At 47.7% G+C, this 23,492-nt stretch overlaps 1 protein-coding gene across 1 annotated transcript in view; it reads right to left on the bottom strand.

The window, feature by feature from the left end:
- LOC141087606 (uncharacterized) overlaps positions 1–12,641 on the bottom strand; it is a 57,064-nt gene extending 44,423 nt beyond the window's left edge. The window contains exons 1-2 of the mRNA XM_073573208.1: positions 12,520–12,641; positions 9,321–9,383 (exon numbers count right to left, since the gene is read on the bottom strand). Of these exons, the coding sequence (XP_073429309.1) occupies positions 9,321–9,368 (48 nt within the window). The 5' untranslated portion in view covers positions 9,369–9,383; positions 12,520–12,641. The remainder of the gene's footprint in view (positions 1–9,320; positions 9,384–12,519) is intronic.
- Between the last annotated feature and the right edge of the window lie 10,851 nt (positions 12,642–23,492).

Raw genomic sequence — 23,492 nt, 5'->3', positions numbered from 1 at the left:
CGACGTCCCGCGCTGCATTCCCGGCCTAAGCGTTCCCAGTAATGCCTTGCGGCAAGGTCCTGTGATGACGTAGTCTCGTGTGACTCTAGCGGTCTCGCGAGATCGCTATAGTAACGCGAGACCAACATCATCACAGGTCTCGCAAGGCATCGCTGGGAATGCTGAGGCCCGGGATGGCAGCGCGGGACGTCAGAAGGTAAATATACCCCGATTTTTAATTTTTTTATCATTTTTAACATTTTATCTTTTACTATTGAGGCCGCATAGGCGGCCTCAATAGTAAAAACCTGGTCACACTTGTCAAACACTATGTTTGACGAGTGTGACCAACCTGTCAATCACTTTCCAAGCGATGCTTCAAATCGCTTGGAAAGTGCTTGAGAAAATCGCGGTAAAATCGCGAACAGAATCGCGGTAAAATCGCGCTGAAAAAACCGCGCGATTTCTGGGAAGGAGTCCGGTTTTCATTGTGCGTTTTAAAACGCTAAGTGGGCCCATAGCCTTACTTAGGATTTCGCATGTTACATCCGCAGTTGGTACATCATAACATTTGCTTGCTTCCTGATCTTTCCCTTGCTTTCTGTCACTTCTGTGCAGTACACGCCCGGACCGGATCCAGGGGTGAACCTAGCCTATCTGCTGCCTGAGGCGAGGAGCAAAATGACACCCCCCCAGCACACAAAGTAAATTTTCATATCTATCCTGTAAAACTGAGTACAATAGTGGACATTTTGATTTAAATAGAAAAAAAAAAGGTGTCCAAACACAAGGATGTCAGCGCCATCACACGCACATACAAGAACATCACAGAAGTATCCAGAACAAGGGCCATTAATGGCAATGGTAGGCCTGGCACAGGGCCGGACTGGGACAAAAATGCAGCCCTGCCACACAAATCCCACCAGTCCACAAACTATAGCACTCATCACCCCGATCAGTGAATCTTTGCTATACTTCGTCGTCCCCATATAACTCTCTTTAAGGAGTTATTTGAAGAGCCTCATGTGAATGGCACCACAGTGCGTATGATTGACCACAGCTCCATTTACATAGTGCTCTTCAAAGCTATGTTACCTAGCATCATGGGGGTCCCAGCGGTCAGATCCACAACAAACAAAGTCATCCCCTATCCCCACATAATGCTCCATACAGTATTATGGGCCCCATATATTACTGCATACAGTATAATGGGCACAATATACTACTTCATACAGTGTAATGAGCCCCATATATTACTGCATACAGCATAATGGGCCCCATATAATGCTCCATACAGTATAATGGTCACCATATATTACTTCATACAGTATAATGGGCCCCATATATTACTTCATACAGTATAATGGTCCCCATATATTACTTCATACAATGTAATGGGCCCCATATAATTCTTCTCCCCAAACCCCGCTGCTCTGGTCTCCTCAGTGTATTCTGATCCTCCGCACTGCTTGGCACAGGGACATCATTACCTTTACGTATATAATTGTCCACTTGGACTGATAGTAATAGCGATTTGTTTGTACCCTGTTGTCTGGGGCTGGCCCTCTTTATGGGGGTGCTCAGGGCATATGATTATACACCAATAAAAAGTATGAGAGGCTCAAAGTGACCAGTGCCACCTAGTTTCCTACCTCCCTTATTCTACTGGTACTGTGGGCACGCTGACTGGTACTGAGGAAAAGAAAGAAAGAACAGAGAGAAAAAAGAAAACAGAGAGAGAAAGAAAGAACAGAGATAGAGAAAGAAAGAGGGGAAAGAAAGAACAGAGAAAGAAAGAAAAGAAGAAAAAGCAGAGAAAGAAAGAAAAGAAAGAATAAACAAAGAACAGAGAGTGAGAGAAAGAAAAAAAGAAAGATTAGAGAGATAAAGAAACAGAGAGAGAAAGAAATAGTATCTTTATAGAATCTAGCAGCCCAGCTCCCACTGTAGTGCCCACCTGAGCCTCCCGATGCAGGACATTTCATGATCCGCTCACATGGCCGGCATCCCCGAGTTCAAGGCGATCCTGCTATCTGCGCTGTTGGAGGAGGACACTGAGATGGATCTGAAGCATTCCCTGAAGTGCCTCCATGGTTTCGTCACAATCTCCTCCCGAAATTACCTCATTTCCAGTCAGCTTCTAGCACGTCACTTCCGGTGGAACGTCACGTGCGAATTTTAAAGCGCTCCACAGGGCTCTGTCGTGTACTCCTGTGTCCGCGGGAAAAGTAAGCTCCCAGCCGGGGCAGTATATCTCTCAAAATTGGGACTGTCCCGCTGGGAGGTATGAATGCTCCCCACCATACACCTTGTACACATATGGCTCCGCATACATCCTACACACACTGTTCCGCTTTTTATGCCTTGTACACACGGCTCCATTCTGTACACCTCGCACACACACGGCTCCACTCAGTACACACATGGCTCCACTCCGTAAACCACCTGCAGAGCCGCACTCCACATAGAGAATAATGGAGCCTCCGGCACCGACCTCCACCCGCAGAGCCCCACTCCACATAAAGAATAATGGAGCCTCCGGCACCGACCTCCACCCGCACTCCACATAGAGAATAATGGAGCCTCCGGCACAAACCTCCACCCGCAGAGCCGCACTCCACATAGAGAATAATGGGGCCTCCAGCACCGACCTCCACACACAGAGCCCCACTCCACATAGAGAATAATGGGGCCTCCAGCACCGACCTCCACCCGCAGAGCCTCACTCCACATAGAGAATAATGGAGCCTCCGGCACCGACCTCCACCTGCAGAGCCGCACTCCACATAGAGAAAAATGGAGCCTCCGGCACAGACCTCCACCCGCACTCCACATAGAGAATAATGGAGCCTCCAGCACCGACCTCCACCTGCAGAGCCGCACTCCACATAGAGAATAATGGAGCCTCCGGCAAAGACCTCCACCCGCACTCCACATAGAGAATAATGGGGCCTCCAGCACCGACCTCCACCCGCAGAGCCCCATACCACATAGAGAATAATGGAGCCTCCAGCACCAACCTCCACCCGCAGAGCCCCACTCCACATAAAGAATAATGGAGCCTCCGGCACCGACCTCCACCCGCACTCCACATAGAGAATAATGGAGCCTCCGGCACAAACCTCCACCCACAGAGCCGCACTCCACATAGAGAATAATGGGGCCTCCAGCACCGACCTCCACCCACAGAGCCCCACTCCACATAGAGAATAATGGGGCCTCCAGCACCGACCTCCACCCACAGAGCCCCACTCCACATAGAGAATAATGGGGCCTCCAGCACCGACCTCCACCCACAGAGCCCCACTCCACATGGATAATAATGGAGCCTCCGGCACCAACCTCCACCTGCAGAGCCGCACTCAACATAGAGAATAATGGAGCCTCCGGCACAGACCTCCACCCGCACTCCACACACAGAATAATGGAGCCTCCAGCACCGACCTCCACCCGCAGAGCTTCACTCCACATAGAGAATAATGGAGCCTCCGGCACAGACCTCCACCCGCACTCCACATAGAGAATAATGGGGCCTCCAGCACCGACCTCCACCCACAGAGCCCCACTGCACATAGAGAATAATGGAGCCTTCGGCACTGACCTCCACCTGCAGAGCCGCACTCCACATAGAGAATAATGGAGCCTTCGGCACAGACCTCCACCCGCACTCCACACTCCACATAGAGAATAATGGAGCCTCCAGCACCGACCTCCACCCGCAGAGCCGCATTCCACATAGAGAATAATGGAGCCTCCGGCACAGACCTCCACCCGCGCTCCACATAGAGAATAATGGAGCCTCCAGCACCGACCTCCACCTGCAGAGCCTCACTCCATAGAGAATAATGGAGCCTCCGGCACAGACCTCCACCCGCACTCCACATAGAGAATAATGGAGCCTCCGGCACCGACCTCCACCCGCAGAGCCACACTCCACATAGAGAATAATGGAGCCTCCGGCACCGACCTCCACCTGCAGAGCCGCACTCCACATAGAGAATAATGGAGCCTCCGGCACAGAACTCCACCCGCACTCCACATAGAGAATAATGGAGCCTCCAGCACCGACCTCCACCCGCAGAGCCGCACTCCACATAGAGAATAATGGAACCTCCAGCACCGACCTCCACCCACAGAGCCCCACTCCACATAGAGAATAATGGAGCCTCCAGCACCAACCTCCACCCGCAGAGCCACACTCCACATAGAGAATAATGGAGCCTCTAGCACCAACCTCCACCCGCAGAGCCCCACTCCACATAGAGAATAATGGAGCCTCCGGCACAGACCTCCACCCGCACTCCACATAGAGAATAATGGAGCCTCCTGCACAGTCCTCCACCCTCACTCCACATAGAGAATAATGGAGCCTCCAGCACCGACCTCCACCCGCAGAGCCGCACTCCACATAGAGAATAATGGAGCCTCCGGCACAGACCTCCGCCCGCACACCACACTCCACATAGAGAATAATGGAGCCTCCGGCACAGACCTCCACCCACACTCCACATACAGAATAATGGAGCCTCCAGCATCGACCTCCACCCGCAGAGCCGCACTCCACATAGAAAATAATGGAGACTCCGGCACAGACCTCCACCCGCACTCCACACAGAGAATAATGGGGCCTCCAGCACCGACCTCCACCCACAGAGCCCCACTGCACATAGAGAATAATGGAGCCTTCGGCACTGACCTCCACCTGCAGAGCCGCACTCCACATAGAGAATAATGGAGCCTTCGGCACAGACCTCCACCCGCACTCCACACTCCACATAGAGAATAATGGAGCCTCCAGCACCGACCTCCACCCGCAGAGCCGCATTCCACATAGAGAATAATGGAGCCTCCGGCACAGACCTCCACCCGCGCTCCACATAGAGAATAATGGAGCCTCCAGCACCGACCTCCACCTGCAGAGCCTCACTCCATAGAGAATAATGGAGCCTCCGGCACAGACCTCCACCCGCACTCCACATAGAGAATAATGGAGCCTCCGGCACCGACCTCCACCCGCAGAGCCACACTCCACATAGAGAATAATGGAGCCTCCGGCACCGACCTCCACCTGCAGAGCCGCACTCCACATAGAGAATAATGGAGCCTCCGGCACAGAACTCCACCCGCACTCCACATAGAGAATAATGGAGCCTCCAGCACCGACCTCCACCCGCAGAGCCGCACTCCACATAGAGAATAATGGAACCTCCAGCACCGACCTCCACCCACAGAGCCCCACTCCACATAGAGAATAATGGAGCCTCCAGCACCAACCTCCACCCGCAGAGCCCCACTCCACATAGAGAATAATGGAGCCTCTAGCACCAACCTCCACCCGCAGAGCCCCACTCCACATAGAGAATAATGGAGCCTCCGGCACAGACCTCCACCCGCACTCCACATAGAGAATAATGGAGCCTCCTGCACAGTCCTCCACCCTCACTCCACATAGAGAATAATGGAGCCTCCAGCACCGACCTCCACCCGCAGAGCCGCACTCCACATAGAGAATAATGGAGCCTCCGGCACAGACCTCCGCCCGCACACCACACTCCACATAGAGAATAATGGAGCCTCCGGCACAGACCTCCACCCACACTCCACATACAGAATAATGGAGCCTCCAGCATCGACCTCCACCCGCAGAGCCGCACTCCACATAGAAAATAATGGAGACTCCGGCACAGACCTCCACCCGCACTCCACACAGAGAATAATGGAGCCTCCAGCACCGACCTCCACATAGAGAATAATGGAGCTTCCGGCACCGACCTCCAACCGCAGAGCCCCACTCCACATAGAGAATAATGGAGCCTCCAGCACCAACCTCCACCCGCAGAGCCCCACTCCACATAGAGAATAATGGAGCCTCCGGCACAGACCTCCACCCGCACTCCACATAGAGAATAATGGAGCCTCCGGCACAGACCTCCACCCACAGAGCCGCACTCCACATAGAGAATAATGGGGCCTCCAGCACCGACCTCCACCCACAGAGCCCCACTCCACATAGAGAATAATGGGGCCTCCAGCACCGACCTCCACCCACAGAGCCCCACTCCACATAGAGAATAATGGAGCCTCCGGCACCAACCTCCACCCGCAGAGCCACACTCCACATAGAGAATAAATGGAGCCTCCGGCACCGACCTCCACCTGCAGAGCCGCACTCCACATAGAGAATAATGGAGCCTCCAGCACCGACCTCCACCCGCAGAGCCCCACTCCACATAGAGAATAATGGAGCCTCCAGCACCAACCTCCACCCGCACAACCCCACTCCACATAGAGAATAATGAAGCCTCCAGCACCAACCTCCACCCGCACAACCCCACTCCACATACAGAATAATGGAGCCTCCAGCATCGACCTCCACCCGCAGAGCCCCACTCCACATAGAGAATAATGGAGCCTCCGGCACAGACCTCCACCCGCACTCCACATAGAGAATAATGGAGCCTCCGGCACAGACCTCCACCCACAGAGCCGCACTCCACATAGAGAATAATGGGGCCTCCAGCACCGACCTCCACCCACAAAGCCCCACTCCACATAGAGAATAATGGGGCCTCCAGCACCGACCTCCACCCACAGAGCCCCACTCCACATAGAGAATAATGGAGCCTCCGGCACCAACCTCCACCCGCAGAGCCACACTCCACATAGAGAATAAATGGAGCCTCCGGCACCGACCTCCACCTGCAGAGCCGCACTCCACATAGAGAATAATGGAGCCTCCAGCACCGACCTCCACCCGCAGAGCCCCACTCCACATAGAGAATAATGGAGCCTCCAGCACCAACCTCCACCCGCACAACCCCACTCCACATAGAGAATAATGAAGCCTCCAGCACCAACCTCCACCCGCACAACCCCACTCCACATACAGAATAATGGAGCCTCCAGCATCGACCTCCACCCGCAGAGCCACACTCCACATACAGAATAATGGAGCCTCCGGCACAAACCTCCACCCGCAGAGCCGCACTCCACATAGAGAATGGGGCCTCCAGCACCGACCTCCACCCACAGAGCCCCACTCCACATAGAGAATAATGGAGCCTCCGGCACCGACCTCCACTCGCAGAGCCACACTCCACATAGAGAATAATGGTGCCTCCGGCACCGACCTCCACCTGCAGAGCCGCACTCCACATAGAGAATAATGGAGCCTCCGGCACAGACCTCCACCCGCACTCCACACTCCACATAGAGAATAATGGAGCCTCCAGCACCGACCTCCACCCGCAGAGCCGCACTCCACATAGAGAATAATGGAGCCTCCGGCACAGACCTCCACCCGCACTCCACATAGAGAATAATGGAGCCTCCAGCACCGACCTCCACCTGCAGAGCCGCACTCCATATAGAGAATAATGGAGCCTCCGGCACAGACCTCCACCCGCACTCCACACTCCACATAGAGAATAATGGAGCCTCCGGCACCGACCTCCACCCGCGGAGCCACACTCCACATAGAGAATAATGGAGCCTCCGGCACAGACCTCCACCCGCACTCCACATAGAGAATAATGGAGCCTCCGGCACCGACCTCCACCCGCAGAGCCGCACTCCACATAGAGAATAATGGAGCCTCCAGCACCGACCTCCAACCACAGAGCCCCACTCCACATAGAGAATAATGGAGCCTCCAGCACCAACCTCCACCCGCAGAGCCCCCCTTTACATAGAGAATAATGGAGCCTCTGGCACCGACCTCCACCCGCAGAGCCCCACTCCACATAGAGAATAATGGAGCCTCCAGCACCGACCTCCACCCGCAGAGCCGCACTCCACATTGAGAATAATGGAGCCTCCGGCACCGACCTCCACCCGCAGAGCCGCACTCCACATAGAGAATAATGGAGCCTCCAGCACCGACCTCCACCCAACAGAGCCACACTCCACATAGAGAATAATGGAGCCTCCAGCACCGACCACCTGCAGAGCCGCACTCCACATATATGGCTGCTCTGTGCGCACAGGACCTGTGATGAGGTCACAGGAGGGGAAGAGTCAGGAGGCCACATGATCAGGGGGCCCTTACTACTTCCCTCCTGTGACCATCAATTACAGCCTCTTGCACGACCGGCCCGCAGCACCAGCGTGCAGACTCAGAGGCTAAATTGTAGGTGCTACAGGTAGAGGAGCGCATAATGCCGCCCCCTGCTGCCTGCCGCTTCAGCAAGTCGCTCAACTTGGCTCATTATAGCTGTGGCCCTGACCGGATCATACTAGACTGCTTCCCAGTTCCTTCCAGGTCTGACCTCACTATAATGACATTTCCTTAAGCCTGTTTCGCCCCAGACATGAATTCATCAATCACTACATTTGGTGACCCCGGGTGAAGCATCCGGCCCGTCTGTACCAATCACGTTGAAGCTCCAACTCCCTTCATCTCCTTAGTCCGGTCAACTCCTGAGCTAAAAGCATTGGCCCAGGCGGTAAGACGCCACATCTTCCTTTACTGTTCAGACCCACTGCTAAGACCTGCAGTGGCCGTGGGTAACGTGGGCAATAACGACTTAACATTACGCGACTACCATACTGTCTGGGCCTATAGCCCATGTGGACACTTGGGCACCCTGGTACCATCTCACTAAACCACTCTTTATCTCTAACCTTAACTCTCTACAGCCCCTCCTATAATTAACCCTCTAAGAACCTCCTATCAAGTCCCACTAGTATGCCCCATCTAGTGGCCCTCAACATAATTACAACTACCCAGTCTATGGGGGAACTATGTACTAAGAGTGCCCTCCTCTACTGTCCCAAGAAGGATGCACTAACTTTCCCTGACTGTACATATACAAAGAACACATAATATGTAAGCAATATTATAATATAGGAACACAAGGCAATATATACAGCTTTCTACATAATGGTAACACATTCAAGTGGCAATACCATAAGCAATGAGCGGTAATACATAGTGATATATGTAGCAGTACTGCAGGCAATAATCATAAAACACATCTGTAAACATTAAGAACTGGAAGGCAATCAGAGGGAAGGGAAGCATGAGAAACATTATATCTTACCCCCATTATCTAAACCCCATTATCTGTGAAAAAGCGAATTATGCAGAAGTTTTTCATCTGTTCTAAAAAAAAATGCAAAACAGAACCCAGATGGATACAATAATAATAAATGGGGCCCCTCTGCTACAGTTTGCATCAATAATGCAAAGGTCCGTTTAGCACACAAATTCTGTTTGTTCTACTAAAAATAACAGACAAAAAGAAGTTGCAAATGGAAATGTGAACGTAGTCTTAGGCATTTTTAAAACTGACCAAATAGAAAACTAATCTACAGGATAGGGTGGTGAGCATAAAATGTACCTGGTCATAGAAATACAGAGGTCCTGCCTTCAGCATCATGGATGACATTGGTAATATGACACACTGGAAAAGATGTAAAACATAAATTATTTTGAAATATATGATCCCTATAAGACACAAAACATATCTTTACACTGTATAGTGACCGCCTCCATTGCTGTAATTGCATTTCTGCAAATTTGAATACCAAAACCTCCCAGGACTCCTTGTGGGCTCAATGTCCGCACAGATACTAGCTATTATGTTATAGGCTCTCAGATCATTGTAAAGCCAATTTTATATATAAAAAAAAACAAAAAAAAATGTATTAGAGAAAATATATTGCATAATAAAAAATACAAATGTATAAATCTATACACAGCATATATGCATTCATTGTTCATAGATGCAAACATGATAACTCATACTGGCCAGTAGATTCTATTGAAATTCATAAAATATGTAAACATTTAGCGTCTCCCATTCCCATACTACGTCCTCAATACATCCTCTTTGCCAGTGTCCCTCAAAGCTCTGTCCTGGGACCCCTACTCTTCTCCATCTATACCTTTGACTTAGGACTAATCATAAAGTACAATGGCTTCTAGGACCACGTATATGCTAATGACACTTATATCTACTTTTCTTGCCCAGATGTCACCTCACTACTGTCCAGAATCACAGAGTGTCTATCAGCCATAGCCTTCTTCTCACCATGCTTTCTAAAACTCAGTGTGGTCAAAACCAAACCTTAATCTTTCCTCCATCAGATCTTGATATCTGCTATCTGATGTCTTATTCCAGAGAAATATAAATTTTTCTTATATGTAAATGACCTCTTCCAGGCTCCGGGGAAGACGTTGCTTGGAAGATAACTCTGCCTCCAGAGTTTATTATAAAAGGGTGAGTAATCAATGTGAGACATATAACCAACAAAGGAGAAATTAAATTTGTCTTCTTGCAAATGTAAAGATGCGGACTGTATTACACTGTTTCTGCACTTGAAGACAGCAGATGCACTATGTGAATACCATATGTGTGGTTTTATATGTGAAATAGCCTGTGTCTAATGTAATGTATTATGGTGTATAGTGTTAAAGCATAATGTGAATACAGCATAAGAATAAGCTTAGGACAGCAGGCTATAGAACAGGTTAGCAAATAGACAGGAAATGGTTAAGGTTAGGATTAGCCAAGAGGGAGGTCTCTAGTGAAGTGTGGAGGAGAGTTCAGGTTCACTGGGGTGGGTTGCTAGGAGTAGCGTGGGCTAAAAGTTCCTTTTGGACATTCTTATAGCATCTGGAGCCAGGTACCATAGACGGGGCCTGGTCTTCTGACATCACAAAGTCGGTGGACATGGAATTACATGAGGAACAAGTGGCCAGTTCCAGGTGCTCTGCTGGAGTGGACAACTAGTCCCTGGGGCTGATGGAGTCAGCGGGCTTGGAGGTAGTTCAGAATGAAAGTATGGCAGAACAGAAGAGTTGTGCTAATAATAAGGAAGGAAATGGAAATTGCTGTGTCCTATCTCACCTGCACCTACCTGATGAGCTTGGACTGCTTAGTAAAAGTTTGACTAGTGTCCCATGCATTGTGTTGGGCAGCTCCTAAGGACAGAAGCCTGGAGGCAGCAGAGAATTGAGTGTGATGCACCCCATTAGCAGGTTGGTCGCAACTACCGCTCTGCCGCACTTTACACAAACATATTTTTGCAGCTATCTGAGCTCTGTTGTATTGCAAAAATATTACAAACCTATATAAAAGACTGGAGAAAAGGGAGTTTGTGAGTAAAAATACAAAAGCTTAATACATGTGTATACTAAAATGACAGTAAATAAGATGGGATAAAGATAAGAAAACAAAGTACCAGCCATAGGTAATCCCATTAACTCTGATATAATCATGCATAAGTATCCAGAGGGAGGTAAAAATCCATTTCTGTTCAACAAAGTATAAAGGTTAAGTAACCTATTAATATATCGACCCTATGGGGAATGAGCCTCTTACCTGGAGGATTCAGACTGGAGCAGCACAATGGAGAGTCTACCTTATATTAATAGGTTACTGAACCTTTAAACTTAGTTGAACAGAAATGGGTTCGCCTCACTTTGGATTTTACATTACTTATGGATGATTATATCAGAGTTTATGGGGGTTACCTATAGTACCACGTTTGCTTATCTTTGTTCCATCTCATTTATTTATTTTATTACTAGTTGTCATTTTAGTATACACATGTATTAAACTTTTGTATATTTACTTGCAAACTCTCTTTTCTCCAGTTTTTTATCTAATTGTATGGGGTCAGTTTCCTAGGTCGTGTGGCTCTTATGCACCCACTGATGGTGCTTCTACCCACACACCCTATGTATCTGGGTTTATGTCTATTCAAATATTACAACCCTGTCTGCATGTGACATGGAACCTGCACATGTGTCAGTTATAATCACTAATAATAACTCCTCCTTCATGTAAAATAAGCTCTGGGGGCAGAGTTATCTTCCAGGCAGTATCCTCCCCAGAGCCTGGAAGAGGTCATTTATATAAAGTGATAAAAGATGATTTATCAGCAACAAGGTATCTGATATGAGGCATACAGATATCACTCTCCTCAGCAGTATGTAACCTATATGCCCATATTAATAGTTTAATAGGTCAAATGTGGTGACAGATTCCCTTCAAGAGATCATAAGTGAAGTATTCTGCTATAGTGATTAAGTTCATAATACATTTCATTTATCCTTACTTATATAAATAAAATAGAAGATACATTTAACACATAATAAAACATATTTGTAAATACATGATTCATATTAACTGTTTAATGAACATTTGCTTTCCTTTTCCCATGGTCTTTTCCATTGACTACATTACAGTGTTGTAAATCATACACTTTTTATATTGTGCTCAGATCAACAAGCACAATAGCTGTGCTAGTTTGACTTTCTATTGTGTCCCAAAACAACCTCTGAACTGGGATCTACAGTGAATCCATACATACAGCCCAAGATTCTAGAGATCTTATTAGTAATACATAATTCCAGATGCAGCATATAAAGATATTGCTATTTCTATGGAGTTTACATTACTTTCTGCATAAATGGTAACTACCCTACATACACAACTGCTGGTATGCAAACAATTATACACAAACATTTCCTCATTCTATTATCCATTAAGCTTAGGAAAAAGAACTTTCTACAAGAAATATATAACTTACATTGAGAAGAACAACTTGCAGCAAGATCCAAGTAATAGCACTAAAGAGATCCCTGTGTGGTGGTAGAGCAGGGGAGCATTGCTCAGTACACAGTGCTTGCCCTGCAGAGTTTGAAGGGTTGTTGCTTGGTTACATAGGCATTCAACCTGGCTGTGGATTTAGTTTCTACACTACTTACTGGCTCTTTGTGTTATTATCAAGTGCCTGCTCTCAGATCCCAGCCACTTTCTTCATGGAGAGAAAAAGCTGCACACAGCTGATTTTGAGTTTATCTTAATATAAAATATGTATAAGGCTCCGCTGACACAGCTTTTTGGGGTCAATGATCAGCGAGTTTGTTTGAAACAGTTGCCAGGAATATTCCCCTATTTTATGTGACAATATTCCTATGCAGTTGGATACGTAACATAATTACTGTTTTGTTTTTTTTTAAGTAGACTTGAAGCAGTGACAAGTATACAATATAAACTTATACCAAAAGGAGATCTTGGTGTATTAAATTTGGTGACATTTCCTTACATACTAATGTGTCATTTTTAAAGGGAACCAGACAGCAGGATTTACTTTTAGTAACTAATTACAGGACTGTATTTGTCAGTAAGGCCGGGGTCACACTAGAGATGAATACAGACGAGTGAGAGGCGTTAAAATGACGCATTGCACACGGACCAATGATTCTCTATGGGGTAGCTCCCAACAGCCGTATATTTCTCGTCCGTATTCTACGGTCCGTGCCAATCGCAGCATGCTGCGATTGTCAGCGTACTACGCCCGTAGTACGCCAATGCAAGTCTATGGGTGCGCAAAAAATACGGATTACACACGGATCACACATGTGTGACTTGCGAGAAATATGCAGGTCTTTTGGCAGGTGACAGGAAATGGGCCAATCCATCATCAGGAAGCTTAGACATGCAAATGAGCTCATAAAGCGCTCCAGACATCCAGGAAGTACGCCTCCATGGAGTACAGCAGCGGCATGGCACCATATTTTCTCAATGTGGAGATGCTTATTGTCTTAGTGCAGGAGCGACCAGAAATCTGGGACCAACGTAATGCCCATTATGCCAACCGGGCAAGAAAGGAGGCGTCATGGAGGCGCATATGTTGCCAGATGTTCCACAATTTTGGTGATCGGCCACGTCAGGAGCAGCAGCAACTAAGTAAGTACAACCCAAAAACTGTTTAAAATTACCTAAAAAAATGCATATAGAAACAGCCACCCCCCCTTCCTGTGCTTGTACTTTTTTCCTCATGAGGCGGGTAGATTTTGATGTGACCCATGGTTTAACACTGCCATAATTTGGCCCAGGCCACAAGCTCCTCATCCTCCTAGCCAACCAAGTTAGTAAGTGTAGTTACTTGATACATGAACTATTGTGACCCTGTGTATCTGAATTGATTTATTTTTGGCTCTGTTCTATTTCATAACAGAACTCAGTCCAACCTTACGGAGAGAGGAACTGGCTCAGATACAGAGCCCATCATTGATCCTGTAGGGGATGAGGTGGCTGGCCCATCTTCTCCCCTTACAAGAAGCATGGGTGAAGAATCCTCTCAGGAAAACCCAGTGCCTGCGCCACAAACCCCACCACCAGGACCACATCCACAACCAGGACCGTCTGCTGCTGCACCATCAGCCATACAGGAGGAGCAGGGCAACATGAGCAGCAGCCCAATTGCCCAGATCCGGGGCTCCCCACAGCATGCTGGACCATCCCGCCGAGGAAGAAGAAGGCGCCAGATCCCTGCCCAAGATACACGTACAAATGTGGACACTGGGGTCCTCAACTATTTGGCTAGAGTCAATAATGATGATGGCGAGGAGGCATACTCACGCAGCTTGGCCCTTTATCTTCGTGCCCTTTCCCGTGAGGTGAGGCTCCGTATTCGAGGATGTTTTCAGATCCTGCATGATGCTTGCACACACCCCAATACCCCATATGAATTATTTGAATATCTGGAGAGGTGGCAGCTTTCACCCAGAAATCTAATCCGCCTTAGACCACCCACACAGATGCTTGCTCAAGCAGGCTCTGAGGATCCTCAAATATGTGGGCCTACACCTCACCCCCTTCCTCCCCCTACCCAACCTTCCCAACAGCAGCCACATATGTCTGGCTCTAGCCAACCTCACCAATATGGCCACTTGTTCCCACCCAGTGTTGGAGGCTGGTCCCAACCTGGTTGGGGACGACATGGATATATTGGTGGGTATGAGACACGGGCCTACCAGACCCAACAAGATGCCCCTCTTCATTTTCACTCTGGCCAGTACCCACAACAATCCCAGGAGGCAGTACACTACCCACATCATGGGCAACAGTATGCCCCCACGCAGGGCGATGTTGGGCAAAGTAGCCAGCAGCAACCACAGGCTGGTCTTCCGCCTTCTCCTTCCCCAACTTACCAAAATTTATAATGTAGCCATTTTGGTATTGCAGAATGTTGCTTTTTTTTTTCTATGTGTGAAAATTTTATGTGGAAAAAATGTTCACATCTGCAAATAGGCCAATTTGGCCCATTGCCACAGTTCTCATATGGCAATAATATGTTTTGGTTAAAAAAAAAAGGCAAAAGTAAACATTTGTCTACTACATTTTACGTCTCTGTCTCAATTCTAAAAAACAGTGTCAGCATACTAACATACGCTTACCAATGCAATTAAACAGTCATAGAATCAGAAGGGGTAGAACTATATATATTTAGACACGCATAAACCAAAAAATTAAAACATAGACACAGCATGCTCTTGCCAAGAAGTTTCCCCCTCAGGTGACATAAAGTAATTTGTGAAAATATCACGCACTTTGAGCCCAGAGAGCGGTCTACGTTAAGGGTTGATAGGTGGTCTCGCCCTACGCACATTGTCCAACCCACGCACAACCCCAGCAGAGGAGGAACAATCATGTATCCTGGTGAAGTTATGAAGAACCACACAGGCTTTAACCACTTCATTAACATTTTGTTCACTCAGCTGAATGGCAGACTGGAGTACCCGCCATTTGGCACAAAGAATGCCAAAGGAACACTCCACCAGTCGCCGAGCACGTGATAGGCGCAAGTTAAAAATTCTGCACCGGTGGTCAAGGTTGCGCCGGGGATATGGCCTCATGATATTGTGCGTTAACTGAAACGCCTCATCTGCCACAAGGACATAAGGGACAGATTCTTGAGTGGAGCCTGGTAGCTGGCGTGGTGGTGGTAGATCCAACTGGTTGGTGCGTAGCCGCCGAGCCATAATGGGAGTATTGAAGACTCGAGAGTCTCCCGTCCTTCCATAGGCCCCAATGTCTACAATTATAAACTTGTATTGAGGGTCGAGCAGAGCCAACAATACAACAGAAAAGTATTGTTTATAATTGAAGAATTGGGAGCCAGAGTTCGGCGGCTTTCGCACCCGGATATGTTTGCCATCAAGGGCCCCAATACAATTAGGAAACTGGCATTCCTCCTCAAAGTCCCTTGATATCCTCAACCAGTCTTCCATCCTGGGCTCGGGCATGACGAGTTGATGTAGTCTTGACCATATTTCGCTACATGTCGACCTGACTATGCCAGAAATGGTAGATCTTCCAATCAGAAACTCATGGTGGAGGGCGGCATAAGACAGGCCAGTGGACAGGAAGCTGAAGAACAACAGAAAAGGAACATTTTAGAATGCACAAATTAACCAAAAAACAGGTACATACATAACAAACTTGTTAGGATTTCAGATCTACTAACACACACATATTTGGTCGCACAATGACAAAGTGATAATCAGTACATATTACACATAACATTCTGGTCTGTAAGTTTCAACATAGCTGGAATAAGATGAGGGCATTAAAATTATTCCATGAAGCAATAAATACATACTTTGGGCAACACATCATGAACATATAGAATGTGGTTGTGTAGTACATACCGTAATGTGAGTAGAAGTCGCTCCTCTGCAGATATAGCTTTGCGCATCCTTGTGTCCTGAAAGGTTATCCCAGGGCGCACTGTCTCCAAGAGTCGATCAAATGTTGCAAGGCTCATGCGACAGTATTGGTAGAATTTTGCAGGATGCTCCCGCAGAAAAGAATAGAGGCGGTGAAAATGACCTCTTGTGAGTCGTTGCCTCAAAAGTGGATGGACCCACATGCGTCTCCTCCTCCGCGGATCCACTATCACTGGGTATGGTTGACCAAAGCGGCGTGACAAAAGCCAGTTGAAGAGAACCTGATCAGTTGTGTTGAAACTCAGACTGTCTGCCATGTTGCACATACAACACCAACACGCCGAGTGAAGGCAAGGTCACAAATGGACAGAATAGAGGCTGCCACCTGTTCCTGAGCCAATAGATAGGGTGCAGGCTAATGATTTTAATAGTTTGCAGGCCTCAAAACCGTTAAATGTCCATTTTGCAAGCCTGCGCGAAAAACTCGCAATACGGATTCCATACGGATTACATACGGATGCTGACATGCGCAAAATACGCGACCACACCTGGCTTACGGATGACATACGGAGCACTGTTTAGGGGTCATTCATCCGTATTACGCATGTAAACTACGGACCGTATTTTGCGTCGGTTAGTGTGACCCCGGCCTTAAAGGGAATATTTCAGAAACTTTTACTCCCCCTTCCAAACCATTAACATAAATGTGTAATCTTTAAATTAAGGGTGCACAATATTTTTGGTCCAAACGCCACATTCCCATACTGAACCAATCCCAAGAGCAGCACATTTTTTTATAGGAGTACTTACATGAATTCATAACCAAAACCACAATCAGTACATTAAGACATCACCAGAACCAAGTTTTGAGTATTTGAGGAGGATTTGGAGAGTTTCTTTTCAGTTTCCATTCCATAAAATAATGTGAACACACAATAACCTGAACTGATTTTCTTAGGCAGAAATTCACCAAATGAGTGTGGCACCAGAACAACCATCATTACATGACTGCTGTGTCAAAACCCCAGTCAGTACATGAATGCAGTAAACAAATGCAGCACCAGAACCACCAACACATGGATGCAGCACCAGATACTTTGTCAGTACATGAATGCAGTGGCATAACCACCGTCAGCACATGAATGCAATGCCAGTACCACAATCAGCAGATGAATTCAGTGCCCTAACCACCATCAGTATATGTAAACAGCACCAAGCTTAGTAAAACAATTAATTGTAGCATCAGGTCAGCCCCATATATAAATGTATTTCCTGAACCTACAGCTCCTAGAATGTCCTTAACAATAGTAAGGCTATGTGCACACGCTGCGGTTTTTGCTGCGGTTCCGCTGCGGTTTTGGTCGCAGCAGAACTGGAGCAGTTCTGCAGTGTACAGTAGCATGTTATGGGATTTACATTCTGCTGTGCACATGCTGCGGATTTTTAACTGCGGAAAAGCTGCGGTTTTGAATCCGCAGAAAGAATTGACATGTCAATTGTTTCTGCGGAGTCTGCTGCGGTTTGCCACCTATTCCATTGTCCAGGTGGCAAACCGCAGGGCAAAACCGCAGGCCAATCCGCAGGTAAAACTGCAGGTCATTTTACCTGCGGTTTTACCTGCGGTTCCGCAGATAAGAATCCGCAGACCAATCCGCAGTGTGTGCACATAGCCTAAAGAGATACTGGGATTTAGTGTTACCATCATCAGACTGCAGACTTAGCAGGAACCATAGTACTGAAGAGACACAAATAATCATTTACATCCAGGTACATTATAAGGCTGGGATCACATATGCGAGAAACTCGAACGAGTCTCGCATCTTAATACCTGACACTGCCGCCGGCACTCGGGAGCGGTGCGTGCGACTGCATAGAAATACATGCAGCCTCATGCTCCACTCCCGAGTCCTGGCAGCAGTGCCGGTTATTGACGTGCGATAGTCGTCCGAGTTTCTTGCAAGTGTGACCCTGGCCTAAGTGACATCTTCTCTGATTGGAGTCATTCCCATTCCTTTTGTCTCCGTGTAGTACAGACACCATGATGGGATTCAAAGCTCAGCGTTCATCTCTCCAAACTTCCCTCTTCTCCGTCTTCAGCAGCACATCCCGACACGGTGCCCTTAGAAATAAAAGGATCATTATACTGCTCCATACATAATAATATCTCCATGCGGCACTCCTGAATAAATACTTGCCCATCACTGTGCTTCCTGAACGAAATATCCCACCAATTCTGCCCCTCTCCACACTGCCCTGCTCCATAATATCCTACCACACTGCCCCTTTCTATAATATTCACCCATACTGCGCCTCTCCACAATGTCCCCACCTACACTGCCCTCTCCAAAATAGTCCCCCAAACTGCCTCTTTCCATAATGTTCCCCCAAAACTGCTTCTTTCCATATCAGCCCAATACTGCCACTCTGCTTAAAGTCCACCCAACCTACTGCCCCTCGCTATACTATTTTCCTTTCACAATCTCCCCTAATTTGCTCGATAATGTCCACCATTGCCCCATAATTTCTCCTATTTCTCCATAATGCCACCATTGCCCCATAATGTCTCCTATTTCTCCATAATGCCACCATTGCCCCATAATGTCTCCTATTTCTCCATAATGCCACCATTGCCCCATAATGTCTCCTATTTCTCCATAATGCCACCATTGCCCCATAATGTCTCCTATTTCTCCATAATGCCACCATTGCCCCATAATGTCTCCTATCTCTCCATAATGCCCCCATTGCTACATAATGTCCACCATTGGCCCAAAACAGAAACCAAACTCTCCCCATAAGGCTCTATGTTCAGTATTTGCTCAGTAGTTTATACCAGTATCTGCAAGCCAACATCAGGAGTGGAACAATCAGAGGAAAAGTATAATAGAAACATGTCACCACTTCTGTATTTATCACCCACTCCTGGTTTTGGCTTACACATACTGATGTGAAATACTGACCAAATACTGATTTTGTTTGTAGGCAGGAATTTTGTTTCTTCCTTGTACAGAATAAATAAATGGAACTCTGAAATGGACATTGGTGACTAGACTCTCTTCTTGTGTCCAATTATTTTTCCCTCGGTGTGTTGCTTTTAGAACAAAAGGAACAGATAACCAAAATAAGTCTCCTGTGCATTCCTGCGTCAAACAGAAGCAGATTGGCCCCTATTGCTTTCTATGGGGTCTTTCTGGTTTATGTTTATTTTTTAAGGAAAAATAAAGCCTCGCTTCCAGAAAGTTTTCTTTTTAGCTTAATGTCTTAATATAATAATAATAATAATAATTAATAATAACAACAGTTAATAGGCATATATCATTTAAAGAGGATGCCCAGTGATGTCTCCTCTGGGTAAGTGACACGGCTCCATTGTCTATGGCGGCTCTCCTGACCTTAGCGGGACAGCACATATTTCTAGATTTGGCCGGGGTCAAACATGCAAGAAACTCGCAGGAGTCTCGCATCTCAATACCAGGCCCTGCCGCCGACACTCGGGACCGGACTGAGCAGCTCCACGTATTTCTATACAGCTGAGCGCTCCCAAGTGCCGGCGGCAGGGCCGGGTATTGAGATGCGAGACTCCTGCGACTTTCTTGCAAGTGTGAACACGGCCTTTTTTCTGTCACGCTTGGGTCACAAGAGCCGCCGGCCAGTCCAAGCACTGAGATGTGATCTCCATCTGATTTAGGCCTCTTTCACACATCAGGTTTTCGCCGTCAGGCGCGATCCGGCTCTTTTGACAAAAACCGGATCCGGCGAAATGCAATGCCGGATCCGGTTTCCCCCCTATTGACTGCATTTGCGCTGGTTGGCCATGCGTTTCATCCGGTTTTCGCCGGATCCGGCAATGTGTCGCAATCCGGCGTCTGGAAAAAACGGCAACTGTAACGTTTCTTGTCTCCGGCGAAAAAGCCGGACCCGCCGGATCCGGCGGGTCTGGCTTTTTCACACAATGAGTCTATGAGCGCCGCAATGCACCGGATCCGGCGAAAGCCAGATCCGGTTTTTTGGGTCTGAGCATGCTCAGTAGCTCTGCCCACAGCACACATATATAAAACCATGACAGTGGGACCCTCAGCCACACCCAACATGCCACCCAAGACAGGAACCAGGCGCAGGAGAAGGCAGGAGACCACTGCAGCACCATCAGCACCACCACCACCCCAAATGGAGCAGCAAAGCGAACATGCTGAACAACGGGAGGGGAGTCCACCAGCAGATGAGAGACGGTAATTATCAAATCCCCCATTCCTCAAAACTAGGGCCATGGAATATCAAGATATTCATTGGCCCTTTGTTTCTCTTTATTCAACAGCCACCCAAGAGATGCAGCAGCAGCAGCACTGGCAGCAGCACCACCCACAGGCATGCAGTCTGGCCAGCAGGAGGACACCACATCTTCTTCTGGGAGCCCTCCCTCGCATCGTCAGCGTTTGACGGTAAGTTTTTATTTCCAAAATCCATCATCTCTGTAATATATGTCTATTCATTGGCTTTTATTTCAAAACAGGAATCACAAGCTGAAGAGGAGCTCCCAGAAGAAGAAGGAAGGGGTGGACAGACACCTGGAGTGGGCTCACAATTGGTAAGTTTTTTGCATCAAACGCAGAAACACAACATCACACTACACACAACACATATAAAACAATGTACCGCAGACATCACACAGCAAACAAATGCCAACATCCAAACACATAAATTTTTGTCTTTTCTTCTCTAGTCTTCCCAATCTGGTGCTCGGCCAAGAGGTCCTTGCAGTGCCTCCCAGGGTCGTCGGCGACAGCAACGCGGCGGTCACCAGCGTGTAAGTATAATATTTAAGTTAAATTTTGGTACACTTTTTATTTCATGTCTTAAAGTGTGGTGCCTAATTTTTCTATTTTTCTCTTTTACTTTAACAGCCTTCACAGCGTGCTCCCGACTCTGACGGTGAGGATGGAGGAATAGATGTGGACCACCTCATCGATCTCGTCAGAGAAAGGGAGCCACTATGGAATATGGCTGACCGCCGCCATGCTGACCTGATAGTTACCCGACGGCTCTGGGAGGAAATCTGTTCGCTCCTTGTGGACTGCTGGGAGGACCTCGATGCTCGGGCCCAGATTAAAGAGCGTAAGTATATACAGTACCGGTTGCTTGATGTAAACCAGTGTTTCCCGAACTCCAGTCCTCGTGGTCCCCACGGATCATGTGTTCAGGATTTCTATTTACTATGGAAATCCTGAAAACATGACCCCTGGGGACCAAGAGGACTGGAGTTTGGGAAACACTGATGTTGTATACTAACCACTTTGTCCTTTCTCGTTTCAGGGGAGAGAATTGTGAAGCGGTGGCGGTCTGTGAGGGATCGTTTCAAGAAGGAGTTCAATAAAGAGATGCGGGCCCCGAGTGGATCTGGAGGACGCAGGAGCAAGTACAAATACGCACGAGCCCTGTAGTTCCTCCGGGATACAATGGTCACCAGAAGAAAAATATTACACACCACATGTAAAAAAAAAAAGTTTAGATGTAAAAAAATGTTTTCAGCCAGGGCCATGCCATGTCACTATTTTAATTGTTTTTTTTTTGTCTTTATTCCACAGCACGGTGAGCAGCACTCGGGAGCCTGCACGGTTGGACCCTTCTGAGGCGATCCCTGAGGAGACCGGCACCGAGGGACACTTTGACCGCCCCGGTACATCTGCACTTTCCCACACATTAGACCCATCTGTCCCATCCACCAGCACCGGAGCATCGTGGCTGACAACATTACATGGAGCTGCTGGTGAGGAGATCGCTTTCCCTTTACCCCACCCTTCTGCCCCTGCCACCTCTAGTACACCTGCGGGTACTGGGCGGCAGCGGCAGAGGGGTCAGGAAAAGACTTATGCGCCAGAGTTCTTGCATCTGAATGCATCTTTCCAGAACTGTCTAAAAGTCTTGTCAGAGCAAATCTCCGCAGGCTTTCAGCAGATCAACTCCAGCATTCTGGAGGTGTAGACACTTCTGCAAACCATGCATTCAGAAGCAAGATCTTCGCCAAACCACACCTTTTTCAGGTCTGTTGCAGAGCACAAGGAAACGCTCTCTCCTAGCCAGCAGATGCATGTAATGCATTCGTGCCACGGTGCTCTCCAGCACGTTACCTCCCAACCTCCTCCTCCCACCCCAGTATTTCCTCCACCTGCACCCCCTCCAGCCACTTTCCATCCTCCCCCTCCTATTACATACCAGCCACCTACCTAGTACCAGCAACCTCCCCAGTACCAGCAACCTCCCCATTACCAGACATCTCCTCACTTCCAGCAACCTGCCCCGTACCAAACTCCTTCCTCGTACCAAACTCCTTCCCCATACCACTTTCCATCCACATCATCTGCTCCTACAGTCCCTGCCCAACCCTCCACTCCACCACCCACCACCTCTTCTGCCTCCCACATGTCCACCCATTCTCTAGCTTTTTCCACACCTTCACCTCTAACTGTTCCTTCCCCACCACGATCCCAGTCCTCTCTCCACACTCCCAGTGTCGAAGTGTCCCGCAGCCCCTCCAGCAGTATTTCCACCCCACACTACACAAATTTATAATATGTGTGTATTTTAATAAAAATGACCAGTTTTATGGTTTCAAAGCTTTATTAAAAAAGTTTATTTAAATTTAAAAAGTTTACTCAAAAAATTTTTTTTCAATAAAAGTTAAATTATTGTTCACACTGGTTGTCTGTCATTTCTTTCTGCGGCGAAATATGTTAAAAAAAAAGGTTAAATACAGGGTATTTAAAAGGTAAAAAGGTATTCAAAACCAGGTATATGCTGTAACTGTGGGTAAAAGGTAAATAAATTTTAGCTTTTTGCCACAGTTGTGTTCCTGGTTGTGTTTGAAGCAAAGTATTTCACCTAAAAAGTTGTGCTTATTGTTGTGATTTCCTAACATTGTACACAACTTTTGTTAAAAGGTGAAATACTTTGCAGAAAACACAACCAGGTACACACCTGTGGCCTAAAGGTAAAAATAGTAATACCATGACAAGATAGCCAACTTTGGTTGGCAAAGGTATATACTGTT

This window comes from Dendrobates tinctorius, unplaced genomic scaffold, assembly GCF_039654945.1.
Source record: "Dendrobates tinctorius isolate UK_male_01 unplaced genomic scaffold, ASM3965494v1 ptg000035l, whole genome shotgun sequence".
NCBI classification, from domain to species: Eukaryota; Metazoa; Chordata; class Amphibia; order Anura; family Dendrobatidae; genus Dendrobates; species Dendrobates tinctorius.
The sequence above is the reverse complement of the archived record's forward strand: the minus strand, read 5'-3'. Positions and strand labels throughout refer to the sequence as shown.